General features: G+C 37.3%; 3 protein-coding genes across 3 annotated transcripts; all 3 read right to left on the bottom strand.

The window, feature by feature from the left end:
* Nucleotides 1-2,019: 2,019 nt before the first annotated feature.
* LOC139119093 (fibrinogen C domain-containing protein 1-like) lies at nucleotides 2,020-5,289 on the bottom strand. Its single transcript, XM_070682729.1, has 5 exons — nucleotides 5,241-5,289; nucleotides 4,523-4,643; nucleotides 3,789-3,934; nucleotides 2,755-3,016; nucleotides 2,020-2,418 (listed from the first exon to the last, which is right to left on the bottom strand). The coding sequence occupies exons 2-5, from the start codon at nucleotides 4,620-4,622 to the stop codon at nucleotides 2,147-2,149; spliced, it is 780 nt and encodes a 259-aa protein (XP_070538830.1). The 5' UTR covers nucleotides 4,623-4,643; nucleotides 5,241-5,289; the 3' UTR covers nucleotides 2,020-2,146.
* A 4,012-nt stretch (nucleotides 5,290-9,301) lies between these two features.
* LOC139119092 (fibrinogen C domain-containing protein 1-like) lies at nucleotides 9,302-12,840 on the bottom strand. The gene is made up of 5 exons (XM_070682727.1): nucleotides 12,752-12,840; nucleotides 12,236-12,356; nucleotides 11,702-11,847; nucleotides 10,674-10,935; nucleotides 9,302-9,684 (listed from the first exon to the last, which is right to left on the bottom strand). The coding sequence occupies exons 2-5, from the start codon at nucleotides 12,333-12,335 to the stop codon at nucleotides 9,428-9,430; spliced, it is 765 nt and encodes a 254-aa protein (XP_070538828.1). The 5' UTR covers nucleotides 12,336-12,356; nucleotides 12,752-12,840; the 3' UTR covers nucleotides 9,302-9,427.
* A 4,422-nt stretch (nucleotides 12,841-17,262) lies between these two features.
* Nucleotides 17,263-20,362, bottom strand: LOC139118116 (ficolin-1-like). Its single transcript, XM_070681409.1, has 3 exons — nucleotides 20,336-20,362; nucleotides 18,205-18,466; nucleotides 17,263-17,629 (listed from the first exon to the last, which is right to left on the bottom strand). Exons 1-3 carry the CDS (start codon nucleotides 20,360-20,362, stop codon nucleotides 17,436-17,438), a joined length of 483 nt encoding a protein of 160 aa, XP_070537510.1. The 3' UTR covers nucleotides 17,263-17,435.
* Nucleotides 20,363-20,957: the final 595 nt, after the last annotated feature.

The following is a 20,957-nucleotide window of genomic DNA, read 5'->3' as shown; positions in this document are numbered from 1 at the left end:
ATAAAGACCGCGAAAAATATTTCGTTTTAGCCAATGCCGCGGCGCCACCCCACGAGCATGCTGTAGAATTTTCCGAACTTAAAGACATTGATGAAACTGTAATTGACGCCACAAAGGCTTCGAATGATCCTACTCCTTTTGCTCTGACATGGGATTCGGCTAGTCAGAAATTCATGCCTTATAATGTGCCGCGTAACATCTTAGATATATTGGATAGTGAAATTAGTGTGGTGTTGCTGAACCACCAGGAACTCCGAATGTGATTTATTTTGATAGCAATGTAAACAAATATAAATTGTTAGATTTTCGTAGTTGGCTTACTCCTACGAATCCATACATTGCACTTCTTGGTATACCGATTCACCTTAAAATTAGTCCTCTTAATACAATAATGAAGGCAGATAATACACTAAGAAGGTGGATAAACGAGGGGGAGAATTATTGCTCGTATACAGCTAGCGGAGTTCCAGTTAGATTATTTTGGGACACAACTTTAAGAAACTAGGTCTTAAAAGTGTTGGTGATGAGGCAGCTGAATTAACTTTACAGACAGTAAATCAACAGATGACTGATAATATGAAAATACTTCAACATGGTACAGTTCTCATTAGATGTGTAAAGTTAGCTACAGGAGACGAGTTTGATGATTTGGTTGGATATTACGCTATGAAAACAGATAACAGAACAACTTGTGATATTATCATAAGTATTGATAAAGATCGGGGAGGGGAAATGAGTATTGAATGTTTTGTTGGTGGGAATAGAATAGAGAACGACTTAGGAACTACATTTGTACGTAGAGATAAAAGAGTGAACACTTTAGATATCAGTACCATTCATCTGAAACGTCTCATATTATTTGAAGTAATGGTCTTCCGTCACATTTTAAGTTCAGAGGAAATTACTAAAATTTTATCTATCAGGTGAACAAGTTCGCACCGATAGGAACTCCGAGTTCAGACCTCAGTCATGCAGTAGAAAAATTCACATAAGCTAGACTCCGCGACTGACTGACAACGGGGGTAAAAAAAAGCTCCTTTATATAGGCTAGTTTGATGGTGATGACTCACACGGAATTTCCCGTACATGTATAAACATGTTGTGTGTGACTCAGCAGGGAATTTGCCCGCTTAGTTCAGGACAATGCACTGCTGCGCGTGCGTGAGTTCGTATATAGGTCAGGGTCATACTTTAGTTACATGGATGGTTAATTTTTCCTTCGCTTCATGTAGATAAATGAATAAAATGGGGTGTAAAATTCTTACTTCATCCCAGTTGCCCACGTTACTTTACTACTGATAAACATTTCACAACCTCCCTTAGTTTCCGCTTTGTCGGGTTCTTCTTTTCTAAACTTTGCCTAGCGACGGGCAATAGTTCATATTTAACATAGAACAATCTTAAATCAAACTGTAGCTAATTAAGTTATTCAGGGGATATGATTTCCACACACATCCTATGTCACTCTATGCCAGCTTAACCATATGACGATGAAAAGTACCGACTTAGACACAGAAACCCACCATCAGTATTCATAGCAACTTAACTCTGCATATCATATGGAGACAGTCAATACAAAATAAAATAGATGCCATGGCAACCGTGTATGTGCATGACACTCAATCAGCAAGAGTTTGGCTGAGAAATATATGAAAACTCTTCTGCCAGTTTAGACTTCTGACTACACCAATGCTTTAAAAATGTACCGTGTTTGAGGGAAGTTCAAATCATAATATTCGCCGTCGGATTTTCACACGTGCACTAGCTTCCAAACTTTCCTTCAGGAGGGTTAGGATTGAGTCCGATAAGTTTAGATAACCCTGCGTGTCCTCAATGGAAAATGTCATTCACAACAACATTGATGAAAATTAAAGATGACGAGAACTATGCATATGCGTTCACAGCAAAATTCAGGGTCGTGTAACTTATTACCAGCCACCTTAGCCGCTTTGGTCTGTAATGGGTTTGTTAACCTCGCCTTGGCTGTCAACATTAAGTGAAGAATACATGACAAATGTGTCTGTTCATAATGCGATAAATCCTTTATTTCAAATTAGCCCTTCAGCGTATTCTACTATCGAATCAGAAAATGCAACTTTACTCAGACATCTTCTTTTATTATTTGATGCAAATACATTTTTTCACTTCATTTCTCGCTTTCCACTTCTAGCATAATCGGTCTTATCTTCATCTCGCTAACCTTGAATGAGTAGTAGATGCCTCTCCAATGGAACCAGACAACACCTGTACCATATGCTCCAGTTACACCACCAAGGTACTGACCATTAAGGTTAGACTCGTGACAGCTTTTATACCACCACGCACCAGTGAACGTTACGGCGCAATTGTACGAAACGGCATCATGATCCCTGTCCCTCGTTGAGAAGCGTTGACCATTATGGTTTCCGAGAGAGTCTCCTAATGGGAAATCAGACGTAATCATTTTGAACTGAAATGCTGAATAAACGTGCGTTATGTGAGAATTCACCGTATAATAATCGGTCTCTGCAATATAGCTCATTTACAGTAAATTGTCTTCTTTAACAGTGTCGAAAAACACTGTGTTAATTTGCAAGACAACCTTTCGCTAGGTGGTAAAATGAGCTAGCTTGGAAAGACACACGCCGTGATCTTTGCGTCGTAACTGAGAGATCGTGGGCTTCATGATCAAAACCTCAATGTAACCACGGGAGGAGTTATTTTACTTCAAATGCCCGATGAGCAAAGATACATCAACACAATCTGCGTACTGACCTGCAGTTCCGGAATACTCGCCCAGAGTTAATTTATATTTACTGAATTCGTCGCCGATGATAAAGTTGTCGTACTTGGCAAATCTGTTTTCATTGTCAAAGTCTTCAAGGTCAATTCGAAGTTCATAACGTCGTTGATTAGTCAGTGTGTACAGTCTGTCGTTACCAAGCCAGAACTCGGCAGTAGGGAAACCAAACCCGTTCTTATAGTCATTCCAATATCGATAGAAATCCAGACTGCCATCTCGTCTTCTTTGAAATACCTAATAGTTGAAAGAAAAGAGTTTTAGTCCTTTTCGATATCGTCTACAGATATGAATGGTCCATCAGTCATCTCACCAGAAAGACATGTATTTTCCGTGAAATAAAATTGCTTTTACATAGTGTTAGGGACTGGACAGAATTACACGGGCGATGTTGTATGTGGGTGGGTCGCCAGTTTTGCCGCAAACATTTTTTAAGGGTCCTGACATTTCGCGGATGCCTTTTTGGGAGGGTCACAAGTTTTTGCGCAGCTTTAGGAAGACAAGACCTGGCATATATGGTCCAAATGATATATATATATATATATATATATATATATATATATATATATATATATATATATATATATATATATATATATATATATATATATATATATATATATATAAGTATGTGTGTATGTATGTGTGTGTGTGTGTGTATTCACACATAGGAAGCTAATTTACGACTGATTCAACTTTCTACTTTGTCAATCACGATAGATTTTGCTGTCTCGCTTGAACGAAGTGGACGTATTACATTCCTGCAGAAACCACCACAAGAACTCCCACAAGAGACAGGTGACAGATGACAGCGACGTACGAATGGTTTAAAAGGAACACTTCAGTTTATGGCACTATTAGACTTAATATTATGTCATACACATTAACTTTAAGGTACAAATAAATAACCCTGGGCCCGGATAGTACTATTCTTAACTAACTACCTGATAGCTGTGGCACTTATAAGTGACACTGTTTGACATTTTCTTTAAAATTGCGTCCAACGTACCGTCCATCCACCATGATCTGTGTCCATATCACAGAAGACCTTAAATGGTGTTCCTTGGTCATCAGGTTGAATGGTGTACACTCCACTTACAGTTCTCTTCTCCAGGACAAGGATGTCGTGACAATCCACTGGTAGCCGTTTAGATCCTGGAAAGTCATTATTTAACGAAAAAGTAAATAACTCAAAAAAGCAGCAACAACACATCCATCTTTCAGTCAGCGACAATCCATTTATCGGAAGGTCGGGCGTATGTTCATACGTTTTTCTCTAAAGTTAAACAGTCTTGATGGACTTGTTAGCAGGCCTTTTCAGCTATGAATATTATCGGACAGACATTCAATCACCACGCGTCGTTTAGTAACAATTTTGAAAAGCGCAAGATCCTTAGTCTTAACGCAATAACGCCATTCTTAATTAATTGTGAATCCCATCGTAGTAAAGAAGTTGAATCGCCCTAAAGAACTACCTAACTAGATCTACGTTATAAACACTGAGAATATACACACATATTCATAACAAGGGAGACAGCTACCGCGTGTTCTTTGAACAATCGGGAATTTTAACGTGGCTCAAAAGTGTCATAAGAAACGTTCGGTTCATAAGCTTGCTCATATAACATTCCCATTCATATAAGGGAAGTTGCCGACTATAATGTCCTCATACAGATACTGCCTATATCTTGGAGATTTTATCGGCTAGAAATTCATTTATTTTGCATTTCTGATTCTACTAACCTTCTTGTAGTTCACTTGGCTCAGATAATTCAGCATGGATCTCACAGATTTGTGAGAGCATGAACAGAAATAATATCCGCAAAATGAAGCCGAACCACATTTTATCTTGAAAGGTATTTAGCTGGAAAGTAAATCAATGTTGTGTTACTATGTTGATCAAACATTTCTAATGCTATGAGTGAACCTTACCCCGTTTATGTATGTTGGCTGATAATCGACGTGAAGAAATCGCACTGTAGAATGCAGTGGCAATCTAGGAATGATTTTGTTGTTCTCATCAATTCTCGGATATTCTTACTTTTTATACTACGGATATTATATGATTGTGTATGAATATATGAATATAATATTGTATGTATCTACTTATGTACGTACGTATGTATGTATGTATCTATCTATCTATCTATCTATCTATCTATCTATCTATCTATCTATCTATCTATCTATCTATCTATCTATCTAGTCCAAGCCGCACAGCCCAGCCCACCAGGGCTACAATTATTGCAGCTATCTATCTATCGATGGATTGATGGATGGATGGATGGATGGATGGATGGATGGATGGATGGATGGATGGATGGACGGATGGATGGATGGATGGACGGACGGACGGACGGGTGGGTGGATAGATGTGAGTTAAAAATCAGAAAGATAATACTTCACACCGTAGACCTATTTCCACACATACAAAAATAATAACATATCCTGAATACTGCACCTTTAGTGGAGAGACCGTGATCGTCAGTTGTAAGACACTAATACGCCTGTATACCTGTGTTGTGTCGCTAGTTCAAGAGCGGGCTTTATATCACATTAGTGTTGGCACTTTATTTAAACATAATGAAGAAAAATTAGCCACACATGTCCCCTAAAACAATTAATTTTCAGTTTGAGCACACCTTGTTCATAGGACACAAGTTGTGCTGTACAAATGTGGCTCAAAGTATTAAATGAAATTTAATCATGTGAACTGAGAAAACAGAGAATATATAATTGATGGCTTTCAAGTATTGACATGATCAACCGTTGTTTGCAGCGTCTCGCTTTAGCGGTTGTGAAGCTGTGCATAGAAAAAGCTGATAACAGACCGACATGTTTTACTGAAGGCCAAGATCAATTGAATAATTTTATCAAGCACATTACCGAGATTTTACGAAATACATTACAAAGTTGATCAGATGACGTGCTCTATCTCAGTCGGACATTTTCTCGCCCAGTTTTGACCCTCTTATACATTTTTATCTTATTTTTGTCGGTTAGAGCTTTACATCGTGCAAAATTCCGTACGAATAAGATATCTGATGGATAGCGATGTTATGCCGCAATCATTAATATTAATTTGAAATTATTTTTATATGCAATACATACAGTGATTTTAAGGAGTTCGTTTTTTTATTGTGTCCATATGTACTTCGCTGATTTAACAGCACCTTGTTTCCATTTTAAAAGGGAGGCAGTACATAAATTTCATGGCTTACATTTAGAATAATTTTTCTATCGCTAAGTTGCTATTTTAAATCTATAAATTAGAGCGTTTACATACTGAGTGTAGTGTTTAACTTTAATTATTTTTAAATGTAGTAAGCGAAGTGGAGATAATTCTAACAACGACCATGAATAATTTGAACTTCAACAACATCGCATGAAAATTACTTTGGCACAGCGATGTAGTTGGCAAGTTTATCTGACCATAGGAGGCCACGCCATGTGAAATGACGGTGGTGTACTTGTCATGGAAAGTTTGGTGACCTGAAAGATAAAGACAGGTCATTGAAGTCGCAAAATTTCGTACACACGCTTGACAGACACAAGATGTACGATTTACCATTGATTATGGAGCAGATGTTGAGTTGACGAACACCGGAATTTCCCTATTTGGTTGAAATATTGAATGTTCAGCCTCATTATCAGTAGTATTTCAACCCGTTGACTGCCTTAACTAAGATGAAGTCAATAGCCGATACACAAGTGAGTGGTAAAAAATACTAAATTACTGATATGCCATGGCCCCATTCCTCATTTGTGTTTTTTAAAATCCATATGGTTCAATTTGTAGTTTTTATACACATCAATCTGTCAGAAATTAAAAATATAGAATCCACTAACCGAACGTCATTACATTGTTTTTTTCACATTTCGATTAAATAAAAAATCTGCAGTAAACTAGAGACATCATCGAATTTGGCGATAGGAGAAAGATAGCAGGGTGGTATATATTACGGAATCATACAGAAACTGGTATAGTACAGCATGCAATCGGCAGAATGGCCTTTAAGTACTACAAAAACTACATTTAAAAATTGTCCGACAAGACATTTTCGTCAATTTCATTAGAAACAATTCCGTTGAGCGATAACAAACATTGCCTCTGAAAATTCTGGTCCCTTCCATCGGAGAAAAAATAAAAGAGTACTGGGATCTTAAAAGGGGATGTAAAACTATTAATCACATCTTTATCGGTAAATCGGGAATTTTGACGTGATCCGTCGAACTTTACGCTGCCATATTCCGTCAATTCAAGATTATCTAACTGTTTTGTGAATCAGCGATGCATCGGTATATTTACCGTGTTTGACACAGGCGCATGTTGATGACATTCTTTCTTAAATGCATGTAGGTGAGACACAACAATCGTCAAGCAACTTCTGAACACTCCGGTGCATAATGTCTTCGCATTACTCACACCAGCTGTTCGGCATATTTGGTCGCATAAGTTCAAAATGTACTTTCCTACAGGAGAATGAATCTGTGCGAGAAAGCAAAGTTTCTCTTAAAAGTTAGCCCCGGAGTAAGCCCAAGAGGCAATTTTAGTACAAAATTCAGAGAATGTATATTTAGTTGGAATCCTGCAGACCAAGGGCAAAAGGGGAGAAAACTTCCTGTTCTATTCTGGAAAGACAAGAAAAGAAGGGAAATGAGGATGCGGATTTTAAATAATTTTGAAACTGTACAGAACAGAGATGGTGGCGTATCACGACCAGAGTTATACTCTGGTGAAGATGAATGAAGATATCGTAACCAATGAAATTTGCGGCTGCATTGAATAACTTTTTAATGGCTTCCGAGACACAGTACACAGTAAATACTATAGATGTGGCAGAAGAACGGGGTCTGAGGAAAAGCTCTGTCCACTGCTGTCTCTGTTAATCCGAATACATGTACCAGTATGTCCCGGTAGTTGCGGCTGTTTAGTTGTTGTTGACAATGGAATTTCGAAAATATCGGAGTTCGTAAATATCGTGTGTAGTATATCATCAACTGTGATGCTGAACCAGACACACTGCTCATTGCAACTGTATCAATGGACAAAATATAAAAATTTGCTCAGGCAATGGCGCGCGAGGATAAGGGTTGGGGTCGTGAAATATTATCATCTTCTTAGTGGTCGTCAAGTTGTTTTGAGTCGGCTGGAGTTCACAATTTTTTCCCGGGGCACATGAATAATAAGGCTGTCCAATTCCTGCCGTAGAGTCTCACGCATATTTTTGAAGCGCGCTCTCCACAAGATTAGGATTGAAACTCGTGTATCACTAGCAAGTGTGGCACCCTTGGCCAATACTCAGTATTCTACGCCTTCAAAAGGTACGAACCATGGTATGAATTGTTTGTTGGAAATATTTCATGAGATAGTAAGCCTTAACGGATATTCTGCTCAGTGCAATACCCCCCCTCCCCCCCGGTGACAACAATAGAGACTCTTGCTCCAAGGGTCTTTTGTAATCATTAGTACCAACGCAGTGGGCGGACGAACTGTTGTACCAGCTAATGATTGGGCAGTTTTCTTGAAACTAGAGTGGCCGGGGAACCGTGTATAACCATAAGACACTGAAAGCACTTAGGATACAACAACCCGCTATCTATATTCTAGTATTCATATATTATGTGGACACACTAAATGAATACAAAATGAAATACAATTTCAGGAAATAATTCACTTCTAATGAGAATACATATTTTACAAAACAAAATGGTTAGTGAGTTTTGACGTGACTCTCGTGATCTCTTCCAGCAATGACAAAAAATAGTCAGGCCAAAGTTTATTTGTTCTGATGGTAATTATTTCTGAGTACTCATTCACAATATATTCATCCCGTCAGTCAGTTATGAACGATTCACGACTTCCTTTTCAAATATCCACATTATTACAACTCCGCCCCCACCTCTCCGGCTTTTGCCGTCTAACAGTCCTGAAGTGACTGTAGATGCTCATTAACTTGCAAGTTGCACTGACACTGACAGTTGAAGAATATTATGAGCAGGAAAAGATAGATATTGCCGAAAACAGCTTTTATCAGCAAGCACTACGACGGGAAAAGTGTCGATATCTTCGCCAGTGTGGTTAAATTCATGTAAAACAGTCATTTCTTTTACTCTGGGGCTGTCGATAATAATAATGCGAAATGATTTCGTCTTCAGAAAGGGGGATTAGAGTTCTATTTCGATCGCCGCTGGACTAATATAAACCACAGATACACCATGGCAACTGTGTATATGCATGATGATCAATCACCAACCAGACTTTGTATAAAATTCAAAAAAAAACTCAGGCCGTCAAAAATTTGAACTTCTGATAACCAACTTCAGCGATCGATCATGTTAGGGAGAAGTTCGGATCATGATTTCGTCCTTGATTTTCGAACTTACTTCAAAACTTTGATTTAGTTGAGCGGGAGTTCATGGTAAAACTCAATTGACTTTTTGACGAGTCGAATTGTTTTGAAAGAATAGGTTTGACTGTTACCAGGAGAAAAGAATAAAAAAAGAGCCATTTTTGTGCGGATGATGAGTTAAATGCTTTATTTCAAATTCAAAGTGGCCTGGTCTTGAATCAAAGAATGCAAATTAACTCATTACTGTTCTCTTAATATTAGGCGATAAATTTCTTTTCACTTCAACTTTCGCTCTTTACTTTCTTAAAATCGGTCTGATCTTCATCTCGCTGGTCTTCAGGGAATAATAATAACCCTTCCATTGGCACCAAACGACGCCTTTGGCGTAAGATGCCGTCACGCCACCAAGGTATTGACCATTCAAATTGGAATTGTGACAGGCTTCATACCACCACGCACCAGTGTATAATGCAGCGCAATTTGAAGAACTGTCGTCATTATCCCGGTCCCTTGTTGAAAAGGGTTTGCCATTGTGAACTTCGAGATCGTCTTCTGTAATGAAAATGAGGCGTATTTATTTGCTCGTCGAATAAACGGCGTATAGCGTCTCTGAAATAATTTCCATTCACACTAAATTAATCACACATGATCCTGTCGTCGCACTTCCAAACATTCAAACTCGCATTGACAATTCATACTATTGGCATTGCAACATCTCTTTATCTTAGCGAAGGCAAATTTATTGATTCGAAACATACAAAAACTGAATTTCACAGACTGCCGTGGTGGGGGAGGGTCAAATTTTAAAGTGCACAGGTAATGGGAGGCTATATTTTGCTTAAGGTTTAATTGTACTGAATTGCGACAATAAAAACAAAATTAAACGAAACGTGTACACAAAGAGACCCAAGAACTAAGACACAATAGAAATAGATGTATTAGATAGTTATGAATCGAACTTTCAATGACTAGAACTGCATCAGTTTTAAAATGAAAATGAACAGAACAATGATTTACACATTTCTGGTCATGACAATTATGCCTACTATTAATCGTTCAATTTTTATAGCGAATAACTTTTGATACCAAGTTCACTGATGTCGACTCCCAGTGGTGGTATTCTCAGAGGAAATGGGTAATTATTATTATGAGTAGGAAGACGGTACTTAAATTTTTTCGGTGCCAGAAGGGATCTTAGAAAAGAGAACACTTTTCTGGATTCTCCCCCAAACCTCAAACACCCCCGAAGGTGTTTGTGAACACTGTTTAAGTGTGAAACGTTCATGGCGACAGGTTCCGTATGTGACAACGTTGAGAATCGCTATTTAATATAGTGATCGGCAAGAAAAGTCCGTTTTGCTAGGTAGTATAAGTTCTAATTTGGTAACCTGGGTAACACCTTGTTATTTATATTATATGTTTAACTGAAAGATCTTGCGCCATTTACTTGCGAAGCCGGCCTACATGTAATCAAGGAAGCAATAATTTACTTGTTTGGTTGTGAAATCACAAAGCATACAACAGCAAAATGTATGTAATACCTGCAGTTCCGGAATACTCGCCCAGAGTTAATTTATATTTACTGAATTCGTCGCCGATGATAAAGTTGTCGTACTTGGCATATCTGGTTTCATTGTCAAAGTCTTCAAGGTCAATGCGAAGTTCATAACGTCGTTGATTGGTCAGTGTGTACAGTCTGTCGTTTCCAAGCCAGAACTCGGCAGTAGGGAAACCAAACCCGTTCTTATAGTCATTCCAATATCGATAGAAATCCAGACTGCCATCTCGTCTTCTTTGAAATACCTAATAGTTGAAAAAAAAGAGTTTTAGTCATTTCCATCATAGCATAATTACGATTACAAGTTTTTGTAACTGAAGTGAATGGTCCAGCGGTCATCTCACTGGAATTTTCTTAGCCGTTTAAAGTGCACGGTGAAAATTTTCAAAACCATCATTGACAATCAATACTTTGTTCCCGTTCTAGAACCTTTCGGTTGTTTGCATGCCAGTTGGCCAAAGTAACTTTAAACAAAGTGAAACAGGAACTTGTTTGTCAATTATTAGTAGCTAGGTGATATCTTTGTTTACAAAAAGTTACAAAGCTAAAATAAGACGGAGTATTAGTATAACGATATATCTCATTTTAAGTTTTCATTCCTAATTGTTCACATAACGTCAAATAAACTGTATTTCTCGCTGTTGCATGGCGCATATTCACACATAAGAAGCTAATTTGTAACAAAACTTTCTGGTTAATTTGTCAATCACACTGGAATTTGTTTAGTTTGTCAATGCACGGTCACTCTACTAGAGTAACCCTGGTCGATGACAATATATGTTGCAGTTTCGAACAAGATTGAAACACACTCTCCATTCCTAGAAGACAACAAAAATACTTTTCAAAGAGACCGTTGTAAATGCAAAAAATTTAATCAGGAGCACTTCAGTCACAGTCAATTTCAGAAATATGTCATAGATTTTTTAGACATATGATTCGCACTGCTAACCATGTTGCATTAAACGTGGGTTTTGATTGGCAGTGTTTTAGTCATTGCGCCCTCCCACGTACCGTCCATCCACCGTGGTCTGTATCCATGTCACAGAAGACCTTAAATGGTGTTCCTTGGTCATCAGGTTGAATGGTGTATACTCCACTTACAGAGTTCTTGTTTTTTGTGAGAATGTCATAACAATCCACTGGTAGTCGTTTATCTCCTGGAAAATTACACGGACAAGTAAGTGATAATTCAAGACTTTCATATTTAAGGTTGGCTGTATATTAGTCCTATATGTATTTTGCTTCTAGCTCTCATTGAAAAATTCTTTATAAACTTTGTCGCCGGCCTTTTCAGTTGAGAATATTTTTGGACAGACTTTCAGATGAAAGAGCGCCTAATCTTCGATCTTCACGCAATATCCAGTACATGCACATTTAGCGTATCATCCAATGAAGTATTGATACAGAAGTTGATTCACCATAAAACAAGTACAGTATATGCATAAAACAATGTTCTAAATACTGAACATAAACATACATTCATAACAAGAGGAGACAGCTATGTTTTTGGAGGTACACAATACATTTACGTTATTTTCTACTTACCTTCCCGGCGTTCATTTTGTTCAGATATGTCCGCATGGATTCCACAGAGTTGTGACAGTGTGAGCAGAAATAATGTCCACAAAATAAAATCGAATGACATTTTGTCGTGAACCGTACTTAGCTGGAAAATAAAATTTTTGATCACTCTCAACTATTTGATCTAACATTATCAGACATTTCATTAACATGAATTTCAACTCATTTTATGTTATAAGTAATCACCTCTTGTTGAGCGATCACATTTCAGATGATTTAATGCAGACACGATCTACAATGTATGTATGTATGTATGTATGTATGTATGTATGTATGTATGTATGTATGTATGTATGTATGTATCTATCTATCTATCTATCTATCTATCTATCTATCTATCTATCTATCTATCTATCTATCTATCTATCTATCTATCTATCTATTGATGGATGCATCGATGGATGAAGATGAGTTAAAAATAAGAAAGATAATAGTTCACACAGTAGGCCCATTTCCACACATACAAAGATTGTAACATACCCTGAATACTGCACCTTTAGTGGAGAGACCGTGATCGTCAGTTGTAAGACGCTAACACTCCTGTATCTGTATTGGATCGCTAGTTCAAGAGCGGGCTTTATATTACATTTGTGTTGGCACTTTATTTAAACATTAAGAAGAAAAATTAGCCACACAAGTCACTTTTAAAAATTAATTAATTTTCAGTTTGAGGAAACCTTGTTCATAGCAACGTGAGTTTTACAAATGTAGCTGAAAATATTCAATGAAAGTCAATCAGGCGAAATGAAAAAAAAAACAGGGGATAGAATGGATGGCTTGCAAGTGATGACTGCTTCACCGTTGTTTTCAGCGTGGCCACACGTTGGTTTATACATAAACGAGGCCATGCATATGTGTTTTAAAGAACTGACAACAGTATTAAGGCCAACATTAATTGATTCAGAATAATTTTACCAAGCACACTACCGAAATATATTTTACCACGCATATTTCAAACTTGAGGAGATGATGTACTCTATCTCAGAGCATTTTATCGCCCACCTTAGACCCCTATATTCTTGCATCCTTTTTAATTTTTTATTTTGTCTCTAAAAGCTTTACATCGTGCAATCGCCGTATGGATAAGATATCTGACGGGCATCCTGATTGCGATTCTATGCCGCTATTGTTATGCACACGATGCTTTTTAAAGCTTTTCGTTTCTTCATTTTTTCTGTATGTCCTTCGCTAATTTTACAGCAATTTGTTCCTTTTTTATAAGGAGTACATAAATTTCATAGCTTACATTTAGAATTATAGAATTTTTCCATCGCTAAGTTGCTATTTAAAATCTATAAATTAGAGAGTTCACATACTGAGTGTATTGTTTACCTTTAATTATTTTTAAATGCGGTAAGCGAAGTGGAGATAATTCTATAAAAGAACATTAATAATTTGGACTTCAACAAGGCCACATGAAAATTAATTTAGCACGAACGCCATTATACTTTACATGTCCTAGATGCAACATCTGGCAAATTTTATCTTACCATAGGAGGCCAACAGATGTGAAATGACGATGGTGTACTTATTATGAAAATTTGGTGACCTGAAAGATAAAAACGGGTCATTGTTTTCGCAAAATTTCGTAGTCATGCTTGACAGACACAGGATGTACGATTTACCAATGATTATCGAGCAGATGCTGTGTTGACGAACACTGAAGTTTTCCTATTTGATAGCAATGTTGAAAGTTTAGCCTCATCACCAGTGGTACCCCAACCCGCTGACTGCCTTAACCAAGACGAAGTCAATAGCTGACACACAAGTGGGTGGTAAAAATACCAATTTACTGATATGCCATGGCCCATTCCTCATTTGGTTTTTTAAAAATCCATATGGTTCAATTTGTAGTTTTTATACATATCCATCTCTCAGAAATTCAAAATGTAGAATCCACTAATGTCATCACATTGTTTCTTTCACATCTCGAATAAATAAGAGATCTAAAATGAACTAGATACATCATCGAATCGGGCGATAAGAGATAGTTACAGACAGCCTGGTACAGTGCCATGCAATCGGCAAAATGGTCTTAAAGTAGTTCAAAAAATGGTCATCCCCAGTAACAAAATTTACCTATAAAAATTCCGATCTCCACTGAACTTACCGGATAGCAACAAATATAACAGTACCGGCATGTTCAAGAGGGACATAAAAGTGATTAATTACAACTATATCGAACATGAGTGAAACTATTTTGGGTTTAATCTGCAAATGTAAGCTTATCCGCTTTTCTCTTCAGGCAATGGCCTTGTATCTATGACTATTTTGCAATATAGCAACATTTAGCTGTATGACACCAAACACTTTTGAGAAAGTTGAAAAATATAAAGATACAATTTTCCCAAATTAGTTCCAATCGTGTTATCGGTAAATCGGAAATTTTTGACATAATCCGCCGAACTCTCCGCTGCTACACTTCTGTCAATTCAAGATTATCTAACTATTATGTGAATCAACGACGCATCGGCAAATTTGCCGAGTGCGACACTGGCGCATGTTGATGGCCTTGTCACTTGAATACATGTAGGTGAGGCACGACGACCGTCAAGCAACTCCTAAACACTCAAAATGTACTTTCCTACGAGAGAATGAATTTGTGTGAGAAAGCAAAGTTTATCTTGAACATTACTCCCCGGAGTAAGCCCAAGAAGCAAATCTAGTGCAGAATTCAGAATATGGTTGGAAACCTGCCAACCATGGCAAAAAGGAAGAAAACTTCCTGTTGTACTCATGAAAGAACAGAAAAGAAGGGGAATAGGAATGAGGAACACTACAGAACAGTGATTGTGGCATACCACGACCATGCAGAATTATACTCTGCTGAAGATGATGAAGATAGCGCATTTATAGCTTTTTGCTGGCTTCCGAGACACAGTACACTGTGTATACTAAATTTGGATGAAGAGCGGGCTATTGGGAAAAAGCTCTGTCCATATCGATGTCTTTGTTAATCCGAAGTGTATGTAAAGGTATGTCCTGGTAGTTGCTATAATTGTTTAGTTTTCGCTCACAACCAGGAATATCAATCCAGATTTAAAGAGTTCGTAATTATCGTGTCATAGTGTATCATAAACTGTGATGTCGAACCAAAGGCTGATAACTGCAACTGTATCGAAGAACAAAATGTCAAAATTTGTTCAGGCAATTCCGCTCGAGGGTAAGGGGTGGGGGATCGTGAATTTATTATCATCTTCTGAAGGGCCATCATTGTGTATAGAGTCGACAGGGGATCACAATTTTTTCATGGGGCACATGAATAATTTGACAGTCCAATCCGGACTCATAGAATCTCACACCCCCAAGGACCTGGGATCAGATTTCTCACACGAGTTGGGGATATTTTGTCTCACACGAGCCGCAGGCGAGTGTGAGACAAAATATCCCCAACTCGTGTGAGAAATCTGATCCCAGGTCCTTGGTGTGTGAGATTCTTTTTCTCACATGACCACAAAATGCGTTAAATTCACATTGGACATGTACAACATTATCCAAAATCGTGACAAGGCTGTCGTCTGCCACTGTACTTTGACCTGCTTACTTTGTAGTTCTGGTCTGTGTGTTACTCGTCGTGCCATTGGATAACATTTTGCGCGTGGAACAAAACAGACTGTTTATCATCCAATCAGAGCTCGTGTTATATTTACTGCAGAGTGTGGGACAGTTTCTGAGAGTGTGGGATCGATATCGATTTTTCCCACACTGTCGATCCCGCACTCCCAGCGGCCAGGAATGTGAGAACATAGAATCTCATCCCGTCAGTCACTTATGAAGAATGCACGACTTCCTTTTCACATATCCACATTACTATAGTCCCCCCCTCCTCTCCTTCTTTTGCCGGTCTAAGCACAGGGTAGCCAGAAGAACAAAACAAACAAACAAATAATCAAAAAAATAAATAAATAAACAAAAACTATACAAACAAACAAAGAGGCATACAAATACATAAATAACAAACAAACATACACACACAAACATAAACAAACAAACAATATCATGAATAAATAAACATACAAACAGATAAACATCTATTCATATTTATATTCTATCTATCTATCTATCTATATATACATATATATAGATAGATAGATAGAGATAGATAGATAGATAGATAAATAGATAGATAGATAGATAGATAGATAGATAGATAGATAGATATAGATAGATAGAATATAAATATGAATAGATGTTTATCTGTTTGTATGTTTATTTATTCATGATATTGTTTGTTTGTTTATGTTTGTGTGTATGTTTGTTTGTTATTTATGTATTTGTTTGCCTCTTTGTATGTTTGTATAGTTTTTGTTTATTTATTTATTTGTTTGTTTATTTGTTTGTTTGTTCTTCCTAGCTGGCTACCCTGTGGTCTAAATCCTGAAGCGGCTAGATGCTCATTAACTTTCGAGTCAAGTTGCACTGATCCTCGCAGTCGAAGAATATTATGAGAAGGGAAAGATAGACATTGCCGAAAACAGCTGAGTTTGATCAGCAAACTCTATGACACGAAACGAGTCTATCTTCGCCAGTGTGGTTAAATTCATGTAAAACAGTTCTTTCTTTTACACTGGGGCCGTCGATAATAATAATGGGAAACGATTTCGTCTTCAGAAAGTGAGGTTCGAGATTATTTCGATTGCCGCTTGTGAACTTGGACTAATATAAACCACAGGTACACTATAGCAACTGTGTACATGAATGATGATCAATCACCAACCAGACTTTGTTTAAACTCATTAATCTTTCAAAAACTCAGGCCGCCAACAATTTAAACATCCAATAACACATTTCAGCAATCGATCACGTTTGGGAGAAGTCCGGGTCATGATATCGTCCTTGGATTTTCGAACTTTCAAACTTTGATTTAGCTGAGGAAGTTTGGGCAAAATGCGATCGACCTTTTGAAGTGGTTTGAAACGAATAAGTTTGACTGTTACCAGGAGAAAAGAATAAATGACGAGTCATTTTCGTGCGGATGATGTGTTAAATGCTTTATTTCAAATTCAAAGTGGCCTGGTCTTGAATCAAAGAACGCGAAGTATACTCAGTACTTTCTCTTAATATTAGGCAATAAACTTCTTTTCACTTCAACTTTCGCTCTCTACTTTCTTAACATTGGTCTTATCTTCATCTCGCTGGTCTTCAGGGAATAATAATAACCCTTCTATTGGCACCAAACGACGCCTTTTGCGTAAGATTCCGTCACGCCACCAAGGTATTCGCCATTAAGATTGGACCAATGACAGGTGTCATACCACCACGCACCAGTGTATAATGCAGCGCAATTTTCAGACGTGTTGTCATTATCCCGGTCCCTCGTTGAAAAGGGTTTGCCATTGTGAACTTCGAGATCGTCTTCTGTAATGAAAATGAGATGAGACGTATTTATTTTCTCATCAAAGTAAAGGCGTGTAGCGTCTCTGAAATAGTTTACGTTTACAGGAAATTAATCACACATGATCCTGCTGTGGCACTTGTCGGCGAAAAGATACAGACTCGCATTAACAATTCAAACTATTGGCATTGCAACATACCTTTATCTTAGCGAAGGCAAATTTTAGATTCGAAATATACAAAAATAAACATTACAGACTGTTGTTTTACAGTATACAGTTTTAGGAGGCTATATTTTACATAAGATTTGATTGTATGGAATTATGACAATAACAAAATTGAACGAAATGTGTACAAGAACAACCTAACAATAGAAATAGATGTATTAGATAAATTAGTAAATAGATGAATTTTGTATAAAGTCTGTAAATAATTAAAATAGGATTCTGTCCACAATATTGCTGGTGTAATGACAAACAAGTTAGAAACCGTACACCATTCTCGCGAGCCACAGCCAATGTGTAATCAAGGGACTATTATTCACTCTTTTTTAGTTCTGAAATCCGAAGCACACAACAGCACAATATATATGTACCTACCTGCAGTTCCGGAATACTCGCCCAGAGTTAATTTATATTTGCTGAATTCGTCACCGATGATAAAGTTGTCGTACTTGGCATATCTGGTTTCATTATCAAAGTCTTCAAGGTCAATTCGAAGTTCATAACGTCGTTGATTAGTCAGTGCGTACAGTCTGTCGTTGCCAAGCCAAAACTCGGCAGCAGGGAAACCAAACCCGTTCTTATAGTCATTCCAATATCGATAGAAATCCAGACTGCCATCTCGTCTTCTTTGAAATACCTAATAGTTGAAAGAAAAGAGTTTTAGTCATTTCCATCATCGCATTGTTAAGATTACGAGCTTGTTTAACTGAAGTGAATGGTCCAGCGGTCACCTCACTGTAATTTCAAGTGCATGATCAATACTTTGTTCCCGTTCTAGAACCTTTCGGCTGTTTGCATGCTAGTTGGCCAAAGTAACTTTAAACAAATGAAACACGAACTTGTTTGTCAATTATTAGGAAATTTCTTTGGTTACAAAAAGTTGCAAAGCTAAAGTTAGACAGAGTATTAGTATCTGGTTTTACTTGAACTTATGTGATGACGATGTCTCTCATTTTAAGTTTTCATTCCTAATTGTTCACATAACGTCAAATATACTGTATTTCACGCTGTTGCATGGGGCATAGTCACACATGGAAACTAATTTGTAACTAAGGGAGCCTTCAGTAATGATGGGGGTGGGCCAGGAGAATTCCTTGCGCACCTGTACTGTAAAATGTGACCCTGTCCTATCCTTGAGTCAAACATGTGACCCTCCCCCTTTTCCGACATTCTAAAACTTTACCCTCTCCCCAATCACTGCAGTATTCTCCCCAGGAATAACTGCAAAAGTATCATTTAATTTACTTAACAATTAGTTTAATTGTTATGTAAGATACCGGACAGAAATTACAGGGGTGAGGGCTGGCGTTTTGCAAGGCAGGGTTGCAATTTATCACGCAAGCATTTTTGAAGGATCATACATTTGCAGGAGACTCACCATATTTTGCGCAACTATAAGGCGGGAAGATGTGGTTGAAATAGTGCTTAACCCAAAAATATCAAATCATAATACATGGGAGTCTATCAGGCAAACTATTGACAATTTTCCCCACACAACATGCTACATTTATATATGTTTGACAATATATGTAAATGTACTTTGCTTGAAGTGGAAAGTAAAACGTGCATGTGTGTACAAAAAATAGGATTTGTGGATTTCATTGAAAATGTTGATTTACTATACATGGTAGTCTACGAGGAAACCATGAATATTTTTTTCCAATACAAAAATAGGTAAATCTGTGTATTTATGTACGCTTGATTATTGATATTAATGTACTTGATTAGACTAGGGTGGTTACAAATGGATGTGTGTGCAAGACATTGGATTTTGGAATTTCACCAAAATGTTGATTCACTCACTATACATGGTAGTTTATGAGGAATCTATGATCAATTTTTTGCCAATATAAAACATAAAACTAACAATATCTGTGCATTTATAGACATTTGATAATTGATATACACTTTGCCATCTGTCTCATATGTTTTTATCTCTTGTCTTTCATCAGTTTTAACTGTTGAAGGTGTTTAATGTAGGATAACACTAAATCTTCTTCGCTTTTGAAGCTTGTCGATAATGTGTATATATTTAAAAGAATCAATGTATTTTGTCGGCAATGTCCTATTTAGGAAATGTCAATGGTAAAATCCTCTTCTGTTACTCAAAAGTGACCCTCCCCAAAGATAGACTTATACTGTAAAAAGTGTCCCTCCCCCAATTCCCCCGGCCCACCCCTTGTAATTACTGAAAGCTCCCTAAATGTTACAACTCTATCGTTAATTTGGCAATGACAATACATTTTGTTATTTCGAACAAGATTGAGGTGCACTCTACATTGCTAAAAGACAACAAAAAATCTTCTCGATGAGACAGTTGTAAATGCATGAATCTTTTAATCAGGAACTCTTCGGTCACAGCTACTTTCAGAAATATGTGATAGTTTTTTAGGCACATGGTCCGCAGCACAGAATAACGACACTGCTAACCGCATATTTTGAATATGATGGCATTATACGTCAGTTTTGATTGGCAGTTTGTTTATGAGTGCGCCCTCCTACGTACCGTCCATCCACCATGATCTGTATCCATATCACAAAAGACCTTAAACGGTGCTCCTTGGTCGTCAGGTTGAATGGTGTACACTCCACTTACAGAGTTCTTCTTTTTTGTAAGGATGTCATAACAATCCACTGGTAGTCGTTTCGCTCCTGGAAAATTACAAGGACAAGTATGTGATAACTAAAGACTTACATCTTTAGGTCGACGAAAATCCACCCATTGTAGGGCAAGCTGCATGTAGTTTCCTTAAAGCTCTTAGGGACGGACCATTAGATCTTGGGAGGGGGTGGTCAAAACAGAAAAAAAAAATTTCAGAGCAGAAAGTTAGGAAAAAAAAATCTTCAAACTAGTTTGTAAAATAAAAAAAAAATAAATAAGAAGACAAAGGCGTAAAAAAATCTGCAAAAATCTTTAAAATTTTGATTTTTTTTAGATTTTACCGACAGTAAGCAACTTTCTGTATTTTTAATACATTCTCCCGGCACATTTTTAATTTAATTTATACATTTAGAGTGACTGTATCCCTTATACTGGAAGTTGTGATTATCTTATCTTTTCAGGACTTTTGTATTCTGATCACTTGAAAATTATGAAATTATAGAGCCTGTTTTCTACTTGTTTCCTG

Source organism: Ptychodera flava, chromosome 19, assembly GCF_041260155.1.
Source record: "Ptychodera flava strain L36383 chromosome 19, AS_Pfla_20210202, whole genome shotgun sequence".
NCBI lineage: Eukaryota > Metazoa > Hemichordata > Enteropneusta > Ptychoderidae > Ptychodera > Ptychodera flava.
Note: the sequence above shows the minus strand (reverse complement) of the source record. Positions and strands in the feature narration are given on the sequence as shown.

What these genes read in the sequence shown, in the direction of transcription:
- LOC139119093 (XM_070682729.1), bottom strand. Translation starts at nt 4,622, where the DNA reads ATGTGGTTCGGCTTCATTTTGCGGATATTATTTCTGTTCATGCTCTCA. An exon ending in GCCAAGTGAACTACAAGAAG is followed by an intron (nt 3,935 to 4,522) that starts GTTAGTAGAATC and finishes ATGACTTTCCAG; the next exon opens with GATCTAAACGGCTACCAGTG. An exon ending in CGAGTATTCCGGAACTGCAG is followed by an intron (nt 2,419 to 2,754) that starts GTCAGTACGCAG and finishes ATTTCCCATTAG; the next exon opens with GAGACTCTCTCGGAAACCAT.
- LOC139118116 (XM_070681409.1), bottom strand. Translation starts at nt 20,362, where the DNA reads ATGGATACAGATCATGGTGGATGGACG. An exon ending in CAGATCATGGTGGATGGACG is followed by an intron (nt 18,467 to 20,335) that starts GTACGTAGGAGG and finishes TTCAACTATTAG; the next exon opens with GTATTTCAAAGAAGACGAGA. An exon ending in CGAGTATTCCGGAACTGCAG is followed by an intron (nt 17,630 to 18,204) that starts GTAGGTACATAT and finishes TTTTCATTACAG; the next exon opens with AAGACGATCTCGAAGTTCAC.
- LOC139119092 (XM_070682727.1), bottom strand. Translation starts at nt 12,335, where the DNA reads ATGTCATTCGATTTTATTTTGTGGACATTATTTCTGCTCACACTGTCA. An exon ending in CAGACCACGGTGGATGGACG is followed by an intron (nt 10,936 to 11,701) that starts GTACGTGGGAGG and finishes TTCAACTATTAG; the next exon opens with GTATTTCAAAGAAGACGAGA. An exon ending in CGAGTATTCCGGAACTGCAG is followed by an intron (nt 9,685 to 10,673) that starts GTATTACATACA and finishes TTTTCATTACAG; the next exon opens with AAGACGATCTCGAAGTTCAC.